The 20,051-nt window shown below is 39.5% G+C and overlaps 1 protein-coding gene across 1 annotated transcript in view; it reads left to right on the forward strand.

Annotated features, from left to right (window-relative positions):
* Positions 1–281: 281 nt before the first annotated feature.
* The window catches only part of LOC145983634 (uncharacterized), a 49,155-nt gene continuing 29,385 nt past the window's right edge, over positions 282–20,051 (forward strand). Inside the window, exon 1 of the mRNA XM_083116700.1 lies at positions 282–462. Within this exon, the coding sequence (XP_082972826.1) occupies positions 348–462 (115 nt within the window). The 5' untranslated portion in view covers positions 282–347. The remainder of the gene's footprint in view (positions 463–20,051) is intronic.

Raw genomic sequence — 20,051 nt, forward strand, 5'->3', positions numbered from 1 at the left:
GCATTTGGCAGGTAACTTAATTTCGCTTATGATACTTGAAACATTGCAATAAATCCCCTATATTGGCGATTTGTTATTCGGCGTCAATCACAGGCCGCCACGGAACTGCATAGAAGCAGTTTGATGATCACAGTCTGCTCACCTATTGGTCCAGTAAATAAGTGTTATGCTTCTTTTTTCCCCTTCACGCACCGGGCAACCTGATTGGCGGAAGACATTGTTCGATGACCCATGTCGACTCACTGGTCCCCCCTTCCATTAAAGTGGCGTAGAAGGACGAACATAATCGCAGTCGGTTCTCGTGTTCCGAATACACAGTTGTGGTGCGCATTTCCTCCCGATGGACTATGTTGCCGTTCAAGCTTGTTCTTTGGACTAATTCCTATTCCCTATGTCTTTTCTTGCTCGTGAGTGTGTCTGCTGCGAACTATTACGAGACTGACGATGCCATTGTCATAGAAGGTAAGCAGAAGTCGTTGACACGGGTGTCGGCTCTTTTTTTGAGTCTTCCCACGTACCGTGGTGCGAATTTGGTGATGGGTTACTTTCGTGTTCGCTTTTTGGAATCTTCAAATGTGAAAAGAAATCTCAGGTAGAGCGTATGCTCGATATGGAGGCGGGTGTGGCTCGTATGTTGCGAAAGGTTGCCCAGAGCTAAAGTACCAGTAGAAGAAAGTGCGACAGTGACCTTAGTTGGTCTGTTTATTTCCGCATTGTCCGTGGCGTTAATGTCAAAGGAACGCAACGAATGTCACCATTTACTCCTTAGCGTTACGCTTTTGTGAAAGGGCAATGTCGATTTTAATTTGAACAGGGAGGGTTTAACCTTCAACTTGGTCATTATGCTGTCAGTTGCTACAGTGATGCGTTCAAACATATTTTATTATTTCACTATTTCCTTATTTTTTTAGAAAAAGATCGATCATTTGCGTAACATCTAAGTAATATATTGAATATTATTATTGTTTCGAATCAATTCAATCTGATTCTAATAAAAAGTTTAAATAAAAGTCGATCGATAATATTCTAGAACCAACAAAGCAACATAATTACATATGTTTGACACATACATATCGATATTCTCCCATCCACTTTAAAAACTTATTTCTATTACTGTACACATTGCAAATTATTTTGGCGGTAAACCTCAACATCAAGTCATAAGACACATTAAAATATTTTCTACCAATTGCGACTCGGTGAAATTCAAGTATGTATGACAAGTGTTTTAGCTACTTTTTGAGTTTAGTATTGTCACTACTGCGTATAATTCGTTGCACTTTATCATACCCCCAAAATTAATAATATCTTGTCCAGAAAACTATTTGTCACACTGACACAGCATTTCAACAATTTACCTTCGGTGCCGATTCCATGAGTGTCTGGTACATATAAAAACTTTAATATATAATCAAAATACTACCCAAGGAGTTCAGATAAATATTCTTCAAGGAATTTTCCAGGGCAGAGTAGAACAAAAATCTATGAGATGGCAAACAATCAGCAGTGTATATGTGAATATTTTGCACTAATTTGCACCAGATTATTATTGTAGCAATACAATACTTTACAGTAGTTGTGATAAAGAGAAAGGCAGAGTTTCTGTAGATTAAAAACGAGCGACATTCCTAATCAAAATTCAATTTTTGTTTCTTAATTCGACATTTCCTTGAAGGCGGATTTGTAGCAAGAGTTAAACGTTCATGATTTAAGAGAGAGAAGAAAAGCAGGCACATGAACATTACGACAAATCGGATTTGTTGCTATTTATTAAATGCATCATAGAGGGTAGCACGATTGTAAAGTTAAATGACAAGTGTTTTCAATTACTTAACTTGTGAAGAACTTTAATAAGAAGATTATTAAATATTATTAATTATCTTATTATTAATAAGACCTGCTTGGACAAGCTAAACTTAACAATATTAGTTTTAATATGATCATGGTTATACTCATACAAGTGAAATAATTTCATTTCTTTACTTACGGTAAGATTTTGGAAATCAATAAAATCTTTTCTAACACTTATTACAAGATTGAAGTTCGCTAACAATCCGTAAAACAACTAACACACAATATATTTGTTTAGGATACATTACAAGCCCTTTTTCTTACACTTACATTAGAAAGTTTACAAAATACTACTGGGTCAAATCTACATGCCAGTAACTCTATAGGAGAATCTGATATACATAAATAAAATATATTAAAGCAGTTCATTACTTACGTTAAAAGTTGAAGCTTCTAGGAATTGGCAGCCCATAATAAGAAAATTGCTTAGAAGATGATGGCTAAAAGAGACAAATAATATTACATTTTTTTAACGTACAGTAGTATGATATTATGGCAATTTGTAGATTTTTAACATTATATATTTTAACAATTATAATTAACTACAATTATCTTTATGTAATCACATTCATGCCAATATTAAGAAAAACTAAATATAGTAGTATTTCAGTTCTATCTCTGTGGTTGTTTTAATTCTCGAGACAGAATTGATCAAATGGATACATGACTAAAGTAATAATAAAAATTCACCAACATTAATTGGATGAAACAATCCATGTAATTATTTTATTTAGGTCGCTTTTCTACTACTCTGGTTAATCGCGACGATGTGGATGAGTGATGAGTTGATGAAATGTGTGGCCTGCGAATAAAAATTCAAATCAGTTCGGAAACATGCATAGGAGATAGGTCAATTTTACTGTCAAAATAGGATTGTTACTGCTACCAATGAGTACAGAACGGTCTGGGGAATCCAATTGAGGAGGTGGAGGTTTCAAAATTAATACCTTTAAAATAGCGATGGTCAATTTTCACGGTAGTTGGTTAACAGCACAAATTGACGATATTAAACAGCCATTTCTCCAGTGAACGTTTTACAGTATATCCTATTTACATACAAGTATCACGATTAGAAATAATATGCTTTCTATTGCCATAAAACTGTTAAATATTAAAAATGTTAAAGCTGCATACTAGAAATACTTCTGTAGGAATAGCTACTAACATTTGAATGTCCGGTTCCGTGAAGCCAAGGTCCTGGGTTAAAATCCCTTGTTGTGCATGAAGCTTTCTTTGTGTTCGTTGAGGCATAGCTTTTATTTTCATCAACTCTTTGTCCATTTCTATTGTCGTGATTAGCATTGCGGAAGTAGAAACAACAAATCATAAGAATATCTTAGGATTATCTCTTCATAGAGTGCAAACGTGCTACAGTTTTCACAACGCGCTTTACACATTTCATCTTTGTATCACTATAAGGTGTTTCTGAAAAGTGCTGATAGGCAAGACTTTGTTTTATAGGGAACTAACAAAGAAAAGAAGGCGAAATGTCAATTTGAGAGGTGTTAAAATGAGATACTTCCCTTGAAGGCATGACGTAGAACACGCAAGACACATTTGTCATCCTTAACAATAGAGAATTCTCCACGTGCACAGGAAAACGGATTCCACATGAGAGGAATTTCAGGTTTGAGAATTGCTATTGTTTGTCTCACTTTTGGGATGAAGTCGTCAAGAGAACTGGTATTACATGACAATTGTGAAATAGTACAGGAAGTAATAAAAAATGGGAACAAATTACACGAAGCAAATTCACATACTAACTGAATGGACCTTAAATTAGAAAAATGAGTTAGGTGCATTAATAAAAGTTTCATCGTTTACCTTGTCTTGATTAATGGATTGTTTTGTTTTATTTTGCTTCGCTTGTTTTCCATATCTTACCCTGTGGCTCTACAGCCCCTGTAGGGCCTTAGCCTCCTCCACAATGGACTGCCAGACGGGTCTATCTCTTGCTTTCTTCCTCCATCCTCTCACTCCCAGCTTCCGTAGATGTTCCTAAGCCTCCTGCAGCCACCTCTTCCTTTACCTTCCTGCCCCTCTTCTTCCCTCTGGTCTTTCATACATTGATTTTCTCACTCACCTCCTTCCCTCCATACTTTCCACATGTCCTAACCACCTTAGTCGCATCCTCTTGATTTCATTCACAATATCTGGCTGCTGATATAGGTCCTCGAGTTCCTTGTTTGTTCTTATACGCCAGAGTCCCCTTTCATTCACTGGTCCATATATTTTCCTTAGGATTTTCCGTTCACATATGAGTGGGTTTCTCTCATCTTGTGCTGTTAGACACCATGCTTCTGCTCCCTACTTAACTGCGGGTCTTATTACAGTCTTGTAGAGCCTTATCTTGAGCCTTAGCTTTTCTGCCACTTTTGGCTAATCACGAAGATGAGGATGGATAGTGATAAAATGAAATGGATGAAAGGACAATCATAAACACACAAGGACAGCACACAAGTTCCACAGAGACCCACTGGCTTCGAGTCCAGACACCAGTCTCTGGTTCAATATGTACTACTGGAAGAGAGGGTGATATTTGGGTGCTTTGTGGAAGGTTCACCCCTTACGCTGTGCTGAGCTTCACTAATATCGATTCCGCCGAATTCATTTAGTTTCTGGTACATGATGTAAGTATTCGTATTTTTATATTATTAGAACAAAATTAAAAATGATGGACCAAGAAGTCAGCTTTACTTCAATGCTTTTAACTAGAAAAGTCCATGGAATGCCAGCCACGGTACATTGCATGCAGTGGCATCAATTCCGCATATACCAGACCAGCTTCTATCTGTTCCATTCCATGCCCGACAAGATCCATTCTCTCGACAATAGTTTCTTCTTTCTAGCTTGACTACCACGTTCCAAATTAATATAGCACCTAAAACACCAAAGTTTTCACGCAAAATTATGACAGATATGACGAACTGCAGTGAAGCATGGATGTCCCGCACCGTGGCCGTACTTTGAGGGCGAGCGCTGCTTCGAGTCTCCTCGCAACAATTTTCTCCTGAAATTTTGGCTTGTATGGGACCGGTGGCCATCGAGAGGAAATTGGGGAGCTAGGAATGAGTAGCGTAGCCCGGTCACGGAAACCCACACCAACGACTGGGGATTCGCCGTGTTGACCACACGTCCCCGTAACTGGTTGCATGCTCGGTCGGTATGTAGGCCCTGGTCTTCACGGACTGTTGCGCCACGGGTTATATTATGTTAATAAAACATGCATGTTAAAAATTTGGTATGCTTCATTGCCTTAGTACGAAGTACCACCAAAATCCATTCACCTTAGCAGAGAAGACACACAGTTAAAAACCTAATTGCTTAATTGATCTCTTTCCCCACGTTACAAATTTTCATGTTAACGATTTAAGAATTGTAAAGATACTGTTGATACCATTACTACTATTGTAAAAAGTACCTCTTTTATAGTTACAGCTACTTCTAAAGTAGCTACTTAGAGTTAGAAGTACTCCTCAAGAAATTAAATGTTACTTGTAACTAGTTGCTTCCAAATACTATCACAATGCCTTGTGGCTGTTTTACAAGGTGAAACAATGCGTTATGCTCTTTCCAAGATGGCTGAAAGCGAAATTAGACTCTTGTCATTCCGTTGATGTGTGTAGTTGGTAAACGTTCCGTACCTATAACGATTTCCGCACTTCGTCCGTAGTAGTGTGCATGACCAGCATTCTGACTCGTCTTAAATATGTCAAATTAGTGTTTAAAGTATTGATATAGCAAAAACATAGAGTTAATCCGGCAACTACCAGACCGGTTGCGTTCACCACCTAGCTTTGTGGTTGCTCATAATTCCCGGAATTTTCCCATGCTTTTCTCGTTAGGTTGTCCCTTTAAGGAAGTAGTTATTTAGGATGAGTGCAAGTGACAACTGTATTTAACATGCTCGGACACATTCAAGGGGAGACTGGCAGAACTCGTTTCTTGAATTCAATGAGTCACTTTTCTCGTACAAAAAATGTGTTTTTCTGCATTAAACTACTATCATACACAAACCTGCTCTGTTATGTGTTATTCGAGGAGCGAAAGGAAAAGTTTATTTAGTGTTTATTGGAACAGAGGAGCTTTATGAACTCTTGAATCATTTACTAGGACCGTTTCCAGTGTTGCCATGTCAATTCTTTTAAATTTTTTTCTAGATTTACAATACAACTTCATTTCAAGCTATTTCTTCTTTAAACCCATATAAATAAATTTCAATATACTTTGACAAGCGAAGTTTTATAATGTTTATTAATCTATATATAAAAATACATTGAAAAACGCTGTGAATATCTTGATAAACAGATACGTTACATCCGAAATTTACCTTAGATACCAAATACTTGTTGCGGTTTCCTCAAAAGGCGTTCTGAATTTTACAAATGTTAAACAACGCCCTTCCTCTATAGGCTCTAATATTAGAGAATAAAGATAATGGGAACATTTTAAGAAGTCGAGCAAAAGATAATATTTTTGTATTAATAATGCAATTAATTGATGCAATCATTTCAAGATGCTCCTTATTTTCCTTCCACTTGGAATAGTTATGTCTTATTCAAAATATTGTTTTTAGGTCCACTTTATGCTCAGATAGGCTAATCGGAACTGGACCTACATCCTGGGGCAAAAGTCACTATCGGATGCTATTTATAGTGCATGAACGTATTACTCGCAAGTGAAATTAACATAAAAAGTTGTCGTATGTTGAGAGATATTGTGTGGTAATATAATTCGTCTGTTTTCCGATAGAGGTCAGTCAATCCCAACACTGTGATTAGGAGTTAGGTTTTCCGATAAAGGTTCATCCAAATGCTGCAGTAAAAAGCCACGTTGTGAAGTATTACACGCATTCTTGTTCTATTTCACTCTTCAATGTGTCTTGTTCATTTCAATACAGTTTCTGCATTGATTAGCGCAGTTCGTTCACAGGAATACCGTAGTTCTTCGAATCGAAGACGCCCCAAGGCGCACCTGAATTTGGCCTCATTTTTTCAAAAAAAAAAGAGAAAAAGAAATCTTCGAATTTAAGGCGCAGGAATATGCACAAAGATGTTCATATTTTAACCTTTGCGGTGTTTATTTAAACATTTATAGGGTACATGTTTATTTGTTTACAAATACCTATACGGTACTTTATCTTGCAACATCGGTAACGTCTGTTTTTACAATTTTTTTTGTCAATGAGTCTCTTCACTTTCAGCATCACTTTCACCATCACTTTCACCATCACTCTCACCATCACTCTCACCATCAGCACTTTTGTTTCTCCATATTTATCCTGTTACTGGTACCTTACTACAAGCTGCGTCCCGTCAACAAAACCTGACTACCGGTATGTACTGGGAAACATCAAGATTCTATCTCCCGCGCTTTCCCGATTACGAAAGTGATAATAATTGAATGACTATTTGTTGTAAAATGTTCATTGTTGTCTTAACACAGCAAATTTAAAAGGGAAGCATTTTCTTATCAGGATAACGATATGTTGATTGTTGTATTGCAGCTACCGGTAATTTTAAGGAAAGTTAAGAAAAAAAACATTACTGTTTGTAACTACCGGTATTAGAGACTGCAGTAGTAGTACGTACATGAAATACGTATATTGTAGTATATACATTGAATCGAAGACGCAATCGAATCTAAGGCGCACCTGAATTTTGGACGTCTAAAATCTGACAAAAACCTGCGCCTTATATTCGAAGAACTACGGTAATATCAATATCCGATCGTAATTTTTGAACCACCCTGTGCATTTTAAAAGCGGAATCCGAATAACTAGCTATACAATGTGCCTCCACCGGGAATGTCGTATTCACGTAAAGGTAGGATAAGTTATTTTTTTATTTTTCTTGTAGCATGTACATTCTCTAAATAAAATTTTTGTTAAGATGACGTAAGATGTCGCTACTGATAAGTTATACTAATCGAGACCATGCCTGCAGTTCAAACTGGAATCTAACTATTCAAAAGTCCCCCTACCGGGAACTGAATTTGGACTCTTGATTATAAGATGATAGCATTAGCTAGTACACTATTTAGGAACCTCTGTTAAGTTGTTGTTGCCATTGCCATAGTCCAGTCGTTCCTCGCAAAGAAACAGAAAAAATAACCACATTTACTTTACATCCCGCGTCTGTTTTTCTAACAGAATGAGTACTTTCTTGGCAATTACAGTTCACATTCCAGTACCCGGAGGTGTCGAGTGATTTTAATCATCTTCCAGCACTTGAGATCAACTTGTGGCGGCGATTAGTTGGGGCGAGGAGGGCAGTTGCCCCCCCCCACTACCCCCGTACTATGCTAAACCTTATCTACAAAGGGAAATAAACTGTATTTGCCCTCCCCCCACCAGTTTTGGCACCTTGCCACCCTCCGGTTTTCGAACTCAATCGCCACCACTGAATTAACAACATTACATCCATGGTGGGTGAAGAGAGAAAAAAGGGTTAACAAATTGAATTTGAAAGTAACAGATTAACACTGCAAGAAAATATTAGGCAAGATTGAAATAATTATGTGTTGATTGGCATTCAAGGTGTGTGTGCCATTACAGAACAAGGACTGGAGATCGTCCTCATCCTGCTTTCCATATCTTCATACTCATATTCACTGTGATCACGAATCAGCAGAAGTACAGCAGAAAAAGGACACAGAATGACAAAAACACAAAGTATGGAGATATCTACTTGTTTTGCTGTAGAATAACATTGATTGATTTTAATTCGCTTTTCTGTTACTTTTGGCTAATCGCAAAGATGAGGATGAGTGCCAAGAAGATGAAAATGATGAAGGGTCAATCACAAAACACACATGGACAGCACACAACAAGACTCCACAGAGGATTACACTGGCTGTGAGTTCAGACGCCAGAGCCTCGTTAGTCTGCAAATGCACTTCAGAGAGACTGATATTTGGATGGCTTCCGCAAGGGTCACAACTTATACACACACACATATAGAATAACAGCATATAGTATGTAGTGGAAAGTAATTTGGATTGTCGATTCGTCAAGCACATTTGCTCAATTAGAACGAGCTGCAAAAATGTGCAAATCACGTTGTTGCGAACTGGTCCACCTGCATAGATTTTCCTTCCACTGTTTTCTTTGCAAATTCGCCGTCCACTTGGTGCAGTTTTACTTATTAAATAATTATAACAAGTTCTCTTGCGTAGTTATCACCAGGCCAGAAGTCCAAGGCGATGTCTTCCTGCTTATTCGAGGTTAATGTTGTCCCGTTACTCGCATGCAAGGGAGGGGCTGGCCGAAGTTGTTTCTCCAGATGCTATCTGCCTCATCTGCGTCTCCCTCCTACCTGTTGCTATCCTCTTTCTCTTCACAGCAGGAGCAAATCATTGTGGCTGCCATGCATTCTTGAGGACATGAAATGCGAGAGCGACCTTTACCTGCAGATTTTTTAATGTTTAAACGGCACGTTTGCGAGCCTTAGGTTCACCGACTTAACGAGATGCTTAAACACTCTCTCGGATTTGGTGATTATCTTGCCATATTTTTCTTCGGTCGACTTCTTTGTATTTATCTTGCGTCGATTTCTGCCGCTTTTGGTGATGTGCAGGGCTAGGAAGTTGGTGGAAACAGGCCCGTATCTAGAAATATATTTCGGGGGGTCCGAACCAACTGTCTCAAATAATAAAATAAATGTTTATAATTAACACGTTAATATCGTCGTATTTTGGTTGAGTTGGTGTTTCAAGTGCACTTTACGCACAGTAAGGCTAATCGGGGCTGGACCTACAGTTTAAAGTGGGATCCGAACCACTATGTGCCTCCACCGGGTATCGAACTCGGAACCCCTTGATTACAAGGTGACGACGCTACAACTGCGCCATCTGTGAGAAAACCAGAGGAACGTAACTCCAAAAATGCGGTTTTCAGTTTTGTTTAAATAAACTCCTCTGAAGAGCTCTATCTAGAGTCAGATCGACATAAGTATACTTCTAGGAGCATTCTGTCACTATTTCTTCACATCTGGATTAATTTGTTCCAATCTTGTAATCATAACCTTTTACAGGTTACAGATACATTGAAAACACCTTCACCATTTCATTTCTCGTGAAATTCTAGCCTGATTTGATATATCACATCACCCCCTTCCCGTTAAAAACATTTGAGTTGAATTCAATATGGCGGATGTCCGCTTGGAACACGCCAATATGGTTCCCCTAAACCTATCCTGTTTCTATCATGACCAATTGTATCCAGTCTAAGTGGGACTTTTGAATCACCCTGTACGTCTTCCCCTTGTGGGCAAAAAGGAAACTTGATGACCTAAGTTTAATTAAATTTTTCTTCCTAAATAAGGTATCTTTAAAGAAAGAAACTTGCAGTCAATATCGGCGAAACTACTACTACTACTATTTTTTTTTCGGCCATTTTGATCGTTCACCAAGACCGCGAAAATGCCACGTGTCATGTTATCCTGCAAGTTATGCACGATTTGAAGTTTCCTTTGATTTTTACCAATATTATGTGGAAAATAAAGTGCATTTGGTGATTTCATAACAGACATTCTTGTATATTCTGATGTAATTTTTGTATATTTTGAAGCAAAACTCTGGTAAATTGATGATTGTAAAAGAAGTGGAACACGTACTTAAACTATAACATTAAGGGTAGGAGGTACAGTTACGCACCAATTGTGCATTTACTTCAATATCGCCTGAATGCGCACTGCTACTAAAAAATATCTGGTTGTATCGAGAGTATCAATTTCTCTCCATGTTGCAAGTGGAAGCGTTTTTTTTTATGTTGATTATTAAGCTGGACATGTTATTTGAAAAATATGACGAATAAGAATTTTCGGAATCCCATGTATTCCTTATAGGGAATCAACTTCAACATCAAGTTGCGGCTAATCAAATGGAAGTTTCAACTTTTCCGCTAGAGGAATGAATCTTCAAACAGCCCTCTTCCCGTTGACATTATTTTCTATTCCATCGGAAGTTTGATATTCCCAAGAGAACAAATCAAATAATACTCCCAGAATCCCAATGCATTTATCCTTGCCTCCAACGGCCAACCTGGCAGTGTTGACAAATCTGATGCGCATAAAAGAGCTAAATTTCACCTTAAATGGAGTTAAAACTTACTTGCAAGGAGCTAGATTTACGAAGTGCCTCCTAGAGTAATGTTAGTTGTCAAAGGGGTGGGGCGCTGCTATTACCGTTAACTCTAAATTGATGACGATTTATTCTTAGTTATCACTAGGGAACGGAACTTTATGTGCTAAAAAACTCAGAAATATTTATTTTTTATGTGTCATAAATGTTGAAAATATGTGATAAAAACAGGAAAATATGTGACAAAAATAAAAACATTTGGTAACAAAAACAAACTATAACATGCATTTTAAACACCTGAAATTAGTTTCTAAATGATTACCTCTTAGCGAGCTATTTTTTGGAAGAGTTGCAGTGGATCACCATAGTTTTTTCCAAATTCTCATTGTAAATCTGTGACGATTATCTCTAAAAAGCATCTTATATTGTGAGAAAGATCGCTCCACGTCACAAGAAACAATTCTTGCATATTTGAAGCATGAAATGTCACTAACGCCGAAGTTTTCCAAAGCTTCCTCTTCCTCTACTTCACCTCACATGCAATTTGGCACATTGTTTGAAAACCTTGGTTTTTCCCCAAAAATTCTGTACATTTAGACATTTAGATCCAGTGAGTTCTTTCAGTTTCGTTTCTACTATACGGACTTCACCAATGGAAGCTGCCAAAGTGTTCGCGGACGATTCAAGCTTTCATATGGAATTAGAGAGAATGGACAGGTTTGTTGAAATGTATGCCAATTCGACTTTTAAGGACAGCTCCATCAACAGTTCTTGCAGAATTCTTCTTTGTTGAGATCATTTACAACAGATACAATTTTTTTCAAAGTTCTGGGCATAACATCTGCATCGCGTAACTACAGGTGTAGGGGGAAGGAGAACCTCAGGACATTTTTGTTTAAAAATGTCTATTCTTCTAGGCGACTTGATATAAACTTTCTTCCCATTTGAAACCAGTTTATCGACATCGGGATAAAGAGCTCTTATCTTTTCACATATTCTATGCAATGCATGCGCCACACATGTAATGTGCACCATTTTGGGGTAGCTAACGGCAAGACCACTGCATGTAAGCTGCAGCATCTGTCAAGAGAAGAACATTGTCAAATTTTATGCCTTCTGGCCACAATAGCTGCATTGCTTCATTAAAAAGCCTTGCTATCGTTACGTGTAGCCAGCCCCAGCTACTTACAGCTATTTTCTCCCAATAGGATCGTAGGCGAGGTGCCAGAAGTCTGCCAGCGAGGGTGTTCAAAGACAAAACAAACCTAGCACTCTCGATATGAAAGAGGTGCGGAGAATAAACATTTTTCCTTCGAGGATTTCGAGGTAGATGAAGTCAATGAGCGATTTTATGTATTTAAAATGAAAATTCGCAAAATATGTATTTACATACAGAAAACTGGAAAATATGTGTTTTTATGTAAAATAAAATTTGCTGTGTTGACATATAAGGCTATGATCAGAATTTTGGCAAAAATGAGGGTCTCTATCTTATCGCAGAAAAAACATTTATTTACTTAAAGTTCCTTTCCCTAGTTATCACCATCTTGATCCGGCGGCATCACCCATCTCATGGTCGTACGAAATCGAAAATATAGGATTCCCTGATAACAATATTAATGCAATTTCACGTCAACACGGCACTACAAAAAAAGTAGCCGGGGATATAAGAAGGGATGGGGCGACGCAGCCAATATAACAATATCACGTCACGTGCAAAATGTATAATCATGGCAAAAGTTGGTCTATGTGGGCCGGAACCAGTGATGACATCATAGTGGAGCACAGGGGCAGGCGCCCAAGTTCGCAACCAAATGAGTGCACTAAAGAGCCAGATCTGGCTCCAAGAGAGAAAAGTTGGCAACACTGCCACGGAAGAAGAGCTTGGGAAGAACCCGGTAGAGACTGTTCCGCATTCCCTCAATCAATATTTAGAACAACATTTAACTGTTACATATTTGAAGCGTCGATATCGGTGGTAATCGGTAAGAGTGTCAATATATCGGAATGGATATCGGCTCAGCCCTGCTAAAAACCTTCTCATTGTTGATAATCCCAATCGTAACCTCACTCCCATTTCCTTTATTGCAATCTCAATATTACCATGCCATCCTCATCTTGACCGTAGGAGAGAGGTTAGAACATCGCGCTGCGACGCCAAGGGGCCCGGGTTCGAATCCTGGTCGGGCTTGGTTGTTTGTGAATGTCCATTCATCAATTTCATCATTTCATCACTCATCCCCATCTTCGCAAATTAGCCAAGAGGCATAAAACGCGAAGTAAAATAAACTAAATCAATTAATCAATCAATTGACCGTAAGAGTAACTTGGCGAGGGAAAGGGGGAACTTTCTCCACCAAATTTACATATAAGGGGTATTTTTTCAACCTTCTAGAACCTGAGGTTCATCTTCTGCCATCCCCTCCCCCTCCTCTCCAAAGTTAGGTCCGAAGTTACGCTGCTGGTCTTGGCAATTCATAGAATATCTCTTACCATCAGGTTTTCCAACTAGAATCTGATCAAGCCGACCTCCGTGGCGTAGGGGTTGTCTCAGCGCGCTACGACACCAGCGCGGGTTCGGGTTCGAATCCCAGCCTGGGCATGGGTGTTCCTTGTGTGTATCCCCTCATCAAGTTTATCATATCATTACTCATTATTAGCGACGCTAAATAACAAAAAAATCGCAAGAACCTGATCAACTTTTACACTTATGCTACAGTGCTTAGTAAGCTCACAGCTCTGTAGGCTTAAGATGTGGGCGTTTGTACATAAGCTTACCTCCTCAATGTTTATAGTCAAACATTAAGCAAATAAACTATAAAAACGTTATCGGGAACAATGTATCATTCAGTTTCGATTCATACACGCCAGGTGTTAACTTCTTGCAAAGCGTCTGTTGGGTGACGACTTACTGTCCACTTAGCAGCTCATCTTGTGATGATCGTTTGTTGCATTTGATTTGCAGCTGTTGGTAATTGCGTGCTAATCGTTCTTAACACAAATACCTTACAACAGAGACAGCTTTCGGTAGATGTTTCAGCTTAATGGAACGGAACGACGATGATCTGCTAACTGAATACATAATGATCCATTGAAAGCAAACCACTTCATGAGGAGTGCTCTTAATTTCTTAAGAATGCAAACGAATGACAATTCGATGATGAAGTGAATAACTCACAAAACCTCCTTTCAAACAGTTGATGACAGAGCTGAGAAAAACAACATTGCATATAAAGCTGCATACGATTTAGGCGGAACGAAGGTGTATCGATACAATGGAAGTCTTTGATCTACGTATTGTGAATTCCTCTCTAGTGTGACATCTGCTTTTGTTTATTTTGCGGATTAACACCTGTGGCGTTACAAGACTGGAGGCACTCTTTTCACATTCCATCATTTTATCTTAATTTGGATAAGGAGAAATTTACCCAATGGAAATTGGTAACATGGTTGACAAGGAGTCGAGAAGATGAAAAGTTTGTTTGAGAATGATGTGCCGAACACTGAAAAATAACGTTATAACCAGGGCAGATTGGAGGGTCTAGAGATGGCTGTGTCCAATCCGAAGTAGAGTTAAGATGACTTCATCTCGACGGAAGAGGCGATACGAGGAACTCCATGGTATAAAGTGGTCCGTAGGGCTCGAGCCCACCCGATAATTTGGCAGCTATTGTATTCTGGTTTGTAAATAAAATCCCCACACTTACGAAAACAAGGCACCAGAGACTGTCAAAATGGAAAATAGAACCGGAAGTACAAAGCAAGCCGTTATTTTCGAAGTAGGCACTTACGACTAAAATATGCAAGAACAATCACTGTAAAATTTATGTCTTACTCTCGGAAATGGCCTGAAACTTCCTTTTATGTAAATGCCTTCATTTTTTGGACGAGGAACAAAAAAGGCATTTTAGGGCAAATTCTCAGCCGAATTATGACATACATTATTTCGTAATATTATAAAACGAATCCACTGGAGGTATATGCAAGGTGGCTCAAAAAGTCACTGTGAAGGACTTTTAATTCAATGGAAGCATCACACTGTAAATTGTTCGCGACAACTATTCATAATGCGCAGCTCTTCGTGGATGTATCCGATTAAAATCGTGTGCAATGGCATGCGAACTTCTCTCCCTAGACATCACTTTGATCTCGATGCGTTACCGATGCGCTAAACAAATTTTAAGGCATTTTTCTAACACCTCGAAAAGGAGCAAATTGGTACAAGAATTCAGTCATAACTTTTTATTGGTTAAAGATACGTCGAAAAAACCTTCACCATTGCATTTCTCGTGAAATTGTAGCCTGATTTGATATATCATATCACCCCCTTCCCATTTAAAATTCTGAAGTTGAATTCAAGATGGCGGACATCAAGATGGCCGCCGATTGCGCGGGTGGCGTCAATCTGGTTCCCCCTTGGCCTGGTAACGATTGGTCATCACCATTTCCATGTTGCGTGCTGCAGTGGCCTTGTGCCGAGAGTGTTAAGTGACTTTTTGAGCCACCCTGTATAATGTTAAATAATAATAATAATAACCCGTGGCGCAACAGTTCCATGAGTGCCAGGACCTTCCTACAGACTGCCGGCCTCACTCCCACATGCCGAGGTAGGAGATCGTCCAACCAGTTACGGGGTGATGTGTGGTCAGCACGACGAACCTCCAGTCTTTGTTGTAGGTTCTCTATGACCGTCTTACGCTACTCATTCGTAGCTCCCCAATTTCCTCACGATGGTGAGTGGCCACCAGTTCCATACACAGGCCGAAATCTCAGGAGAAAATTTGTAACGCTTCTCCCAGGAGACTCGAATCAGCGCGCGTCCCGTTGTCGGAGCCCAAAGCATGACGCCTGAAGCAAATCGCCAACTGAGACACGGAGAAACGCGTTCTGTTCTGCACAACTTCTGCTGTCTGCTTCTATTGAAATCAAATGGGGTAACGCCCACTACCAGGAAACGCGCCGAACCGAAGCACCCTCGTGTAATTCCGCGTCTCTTCGTTTACCTCCGGCAAGCGTCATGCTCGGCCCTCTCGCTGTAGTCGAGCATTTTCGCTCGATGGCGTGGTTCCTCTGCGGTGACATCACGCGTTCGTGAAAGATCGGCAATCTTCGGATGGCTCTACCTATTCTCTATATTCCTTGGCGTGGTTCGACGAGTGGCGAATTTTCTACTCGGAGGTTCGGGGTTCGTTTCCGGCGTCTCGGTGGGTCAGTGGGAAAGGTTATCGTCCACTGAGACGCCGCTTAAAGCTTTAGATCGCACCACCACGGTGCGAGACATATACGTAAAATGCGTTAAAAAAAAGTTATAGTGTCCTTATATTAATGTTTGAGAATTTAGGAGTAACGCGAGTTTAGGAGTAAAATGGCAACAAAGAAGTAAAACAGATGGTTATATTCAAAAGCTAAGCAATTTACTTTCCCTGCCCATCAGATATGAACTAGCCAGTCAAATGGATTCAGCATTGTTCAGTGCCGTTGTGTCAAAACAAGAGACATAAAATGATGTATGTAGATACGTTAACATGATAATTCCCAACATTTCCTTTCACAAAGTTGACAGTTACATGCTTACTATCGTTCCGAAACAATCACGACAACAGAAGATTTTCGGCGTCATCAGCCATATTAATCAAGGCCATGCTTTTGTACGATTATACCATCAAGGAAGTTATCTAAAATACCAGTAGGTGACATTGCCAATGCTGTCAGTTAATACACAGTAGGCGAGTGGTAGGCGTGTTAGCAAAAGTTTTCAGATAATGACGCCATAAATCGTGTCCACGCGAGCTGAGTGACCGGACAAGGCGAGTCCAGCACAGCTGGCGGGGCGGGTGGGGCGGACCGACCTTCGGTTGTTTCAGGGTCAAAACCAAGGTAATCAGTGACCGGGCTGTTCTTTGAGTTACGAGGACAAGTCGATTTGTTGTCTTTTGCATTCGTGTACGCTGAACCGAAAGTTGGTTTAACTGCGTTCGTGTTCTGAAAGGCGAGAAGAAAGTAGCTACTATGAAATGCACGTAGCAGTATTTTAGCAGGCGAATTTAGAATGTTACAATGTTGGTGTTGGGTCTGTAGAATGCCTCATCGCGTCCTAAGGAGACAATGTACGTACAATTGCACTCGCGAGCGACAGGGATGGGGTATAAAATTTGGGCACCTGCCGATATTATTATTATCATTATTATTATTACGGATTATGGTTTCTGGCAGCCACCAGTCACCTTCAAAAAGTTGAATCAGTTCAAAAACTTTTTATCAGGTTATTATGCACAAAGTTAAAAAAAAATACTATGACCAACATTATTCGGAATGGTTAACACAGTTGAATATGTTTACCTTAGAAGAAAGGAGAAAAATTAAAGGATAAATTTTGTAGAGAAGATCTCAACTTTCCAGGTTGACAGTGAATATTTTTTTAATAATATAAAAAAGGTAAAAAAAAAAAAGGTAAAGTGTTCCCCTGTGCATAGCACCACGCCATGAAGGCGTATAGGGGGTGTGGGGGTAACGCGCCACACTTTCTTGATCCGGTCGTGAGTGGGGGTGATGTGATCAGCATCACGCCCCTGACCGCCTTTACCCCCCAGGGTTTCCCCCAGGTACCCATGTTATTCGACGCTGGGTGGGCGCCGGGGCCGCTTTCACCGTTAGAAAAGTTTCCGGATTTGAACCGGCCGGGGATCGAACCCGGGACCTTGAGCATGGTAGTCAGACGCGTTACCGACTGAGCCACCGCGGCCACAAAATTCCCAGATACTCCCAGAGTAATATCTCAATTCTTACATGTCCAAATAAGGCCAGAGGTTTAGTAGCTGATCTTGTTGAAACTTACAATTCGAATTTATGATGATGTATAAGATTGTAGGATCCACTGTTTCATTTTATAATTATGTTTTCAATTCTGTAATTTTGTATAACCAATTTTGACATAGTGATGTACCTGGTTGTTAAATCGTGCTCATCACTTAAATAAATATTATTATTAACAGTTTTGTTATAGTACTTCACTTCCACTAATTGCATGCTTTGTATTAATAACTCTTGTAAACTTTAAAATGTAGATGCATCTGATTAAAAATTATTCATCAAACTTCGTTTTGGTCCATAAGCGCCACTTCCACTATGCTTTACGCCACGCAACACTCATGCTGCACACGCACGCACCAAAGGAAAATAAACCCATACTACATCACGGTAGCCACACTGACCTCGAACTGAGAAAGAAAAGGATGTTGATTTCAACCGTCAATATCTCTGCACTTGACTAGTGTTAAGATCACAATATTAAGAAATTTAAATAGTTGTGACTTCTGCCCCTTCATTGTCTTCTTTATGTGCCCCCCCCCCCGCGATCGCTATAGCCTAGGTTAGCCCTTTTTTTGGCTAATCGCGAAGATGGGGATGAGTGATGATATGATGAAACTGATGAAGGGACACCCACAAAGAACGCCCAAGCCGGAATTCGAGCCCGGGGCCTCTGTCGCTGTAGCTCGTTGCGTTAACCACTTCGCCACGTATGTCTGCTTGCCAACATGAAATTAATTCGGGGGTGTAAGGAGCCATTTCGGAAGGCACCCCAAATGTCAACTCACTTCGACGTAATACACCCTGGACTATATTTTGCAGACTAACGAGGCTCTGGTGTCCTGACTCACAGCTAGTATGATCCTCTTTGGGGCTTCTATCCATGTGCATTTGTGTTCCTTTCATTAATTTCGTCTTATCACCTTTCACTTGTCGCTTCGGTGCGAAAGCTCCCTAAGGGATGTTTCAGACCTAAGTGACAAGACACATGTCAACAATCAACCAATCAGCAGCAGCGTTTAACACCGTAGTGGCATGACAGGCCGCACAAGCCTCCGTTCTATTGGTGAAATCCTGAAGCGACACGTGTCGCCTGTCGCTTCGGTGTGGATGTTCCCTTAGACTTAGTGTCTCACATTTAATGCGTGTGAATGTATATCAAGCTAATATTTATATTTAAGTTCTAGAGAAATACATATTTTATTGTGCAATTGTAACATGCATGATGATGATAATAATAGTAGTAATAATAATAGTTTACTTTAAGTGCTGAGCACAGCATAAAACTCAGTACAATAATAATAACAGCAACAACAACAGCAACAATAAAAGAATAATGTATGAAATTGTAATATACTGAAAATTGAATATCCTGAATTATGTCTGTCAATATACAGTACGTGCACACAGTTTGCAAATAACATATTGCAATACATTATAACGGTTCTTTCGCCTCAGTCGATTCTTTCAAATGAAGCATGCAATATCAGGGAGGCTCCCCACTTCATTGCTGGTGCACGAATTTCCCTGGGGCTCGAACGAATGCAGGTAATGACTGTGTTTCGCTGCATGTTGCAAAAAAGTTAAGGAACCGCATGCCATTGCGATGCACGACGTGCGAGCTATTAAGATGAATGCCGTCCGAGGCGGTGCCAATTGCTCTTAATTATTGTCTGTAACTCCGTCCACTTTGGGTTTCAATAAAATGGAACGGTATTAAATAAATCGAATTGATTCTTTTGTTAGATTCACTTATTGTTCATGTTTGGACAAGAGATGCTGATCATCTAATATCTTACAATTACAATGACTGGGAAATCTCTGGAAAAAGCGAACGAAATTAAGTCTCAGGCCCTCATTAGACGAAAGCATTTTCCAGAGCATTTTTCTTAACATCATTTTTTATTTTGTTTAAAAAAAGTATAATTTAAAATCAACACAAAATATTACATTTTACGCTTGGTTATCGAATATACAGGATGCTCTGAAATTCCCCTTACAAACTCCTAGGGCTAGTAGAGGGGACTGAGTAGGCAATATTTGGAATAGGAACCCATGTCCGGAAACGCCGTTTCCGTGCTGCAACCATGACAATGTGTCGGATGTGCCTGTGTTGGTATGCAACCGGGTAGGCAGTACATGACGTCAGAAGATCACCTGATTACCTAAAGTGTAATCATTAATTACAAACATGTCAAATGAGGTGTTAGGTAAGGTACAGAATTGAATGACGTGTGACTCAGTACATAATACAAACAAATGTATCTGGTAACAATGCCAAGGGAACAAAAAGGAAACGTACTATTCATTGA

This window comes from Lepisma saccharinum, chromosome 1 (genome assembly GCF_977018435.1).
Source record: "Lepisma saccharinum chromosome 1, izLepSacc3.1, whole genome shotgun sequence".
In the NCBI taxonomy this organism is placed as follows: domain Eukaryota; kingdom Metazoa; phylum Arthropoda; class Insecta; order Zygentoma; family Lepismatidae; genus Lepisma; species Lepisma saccharinum.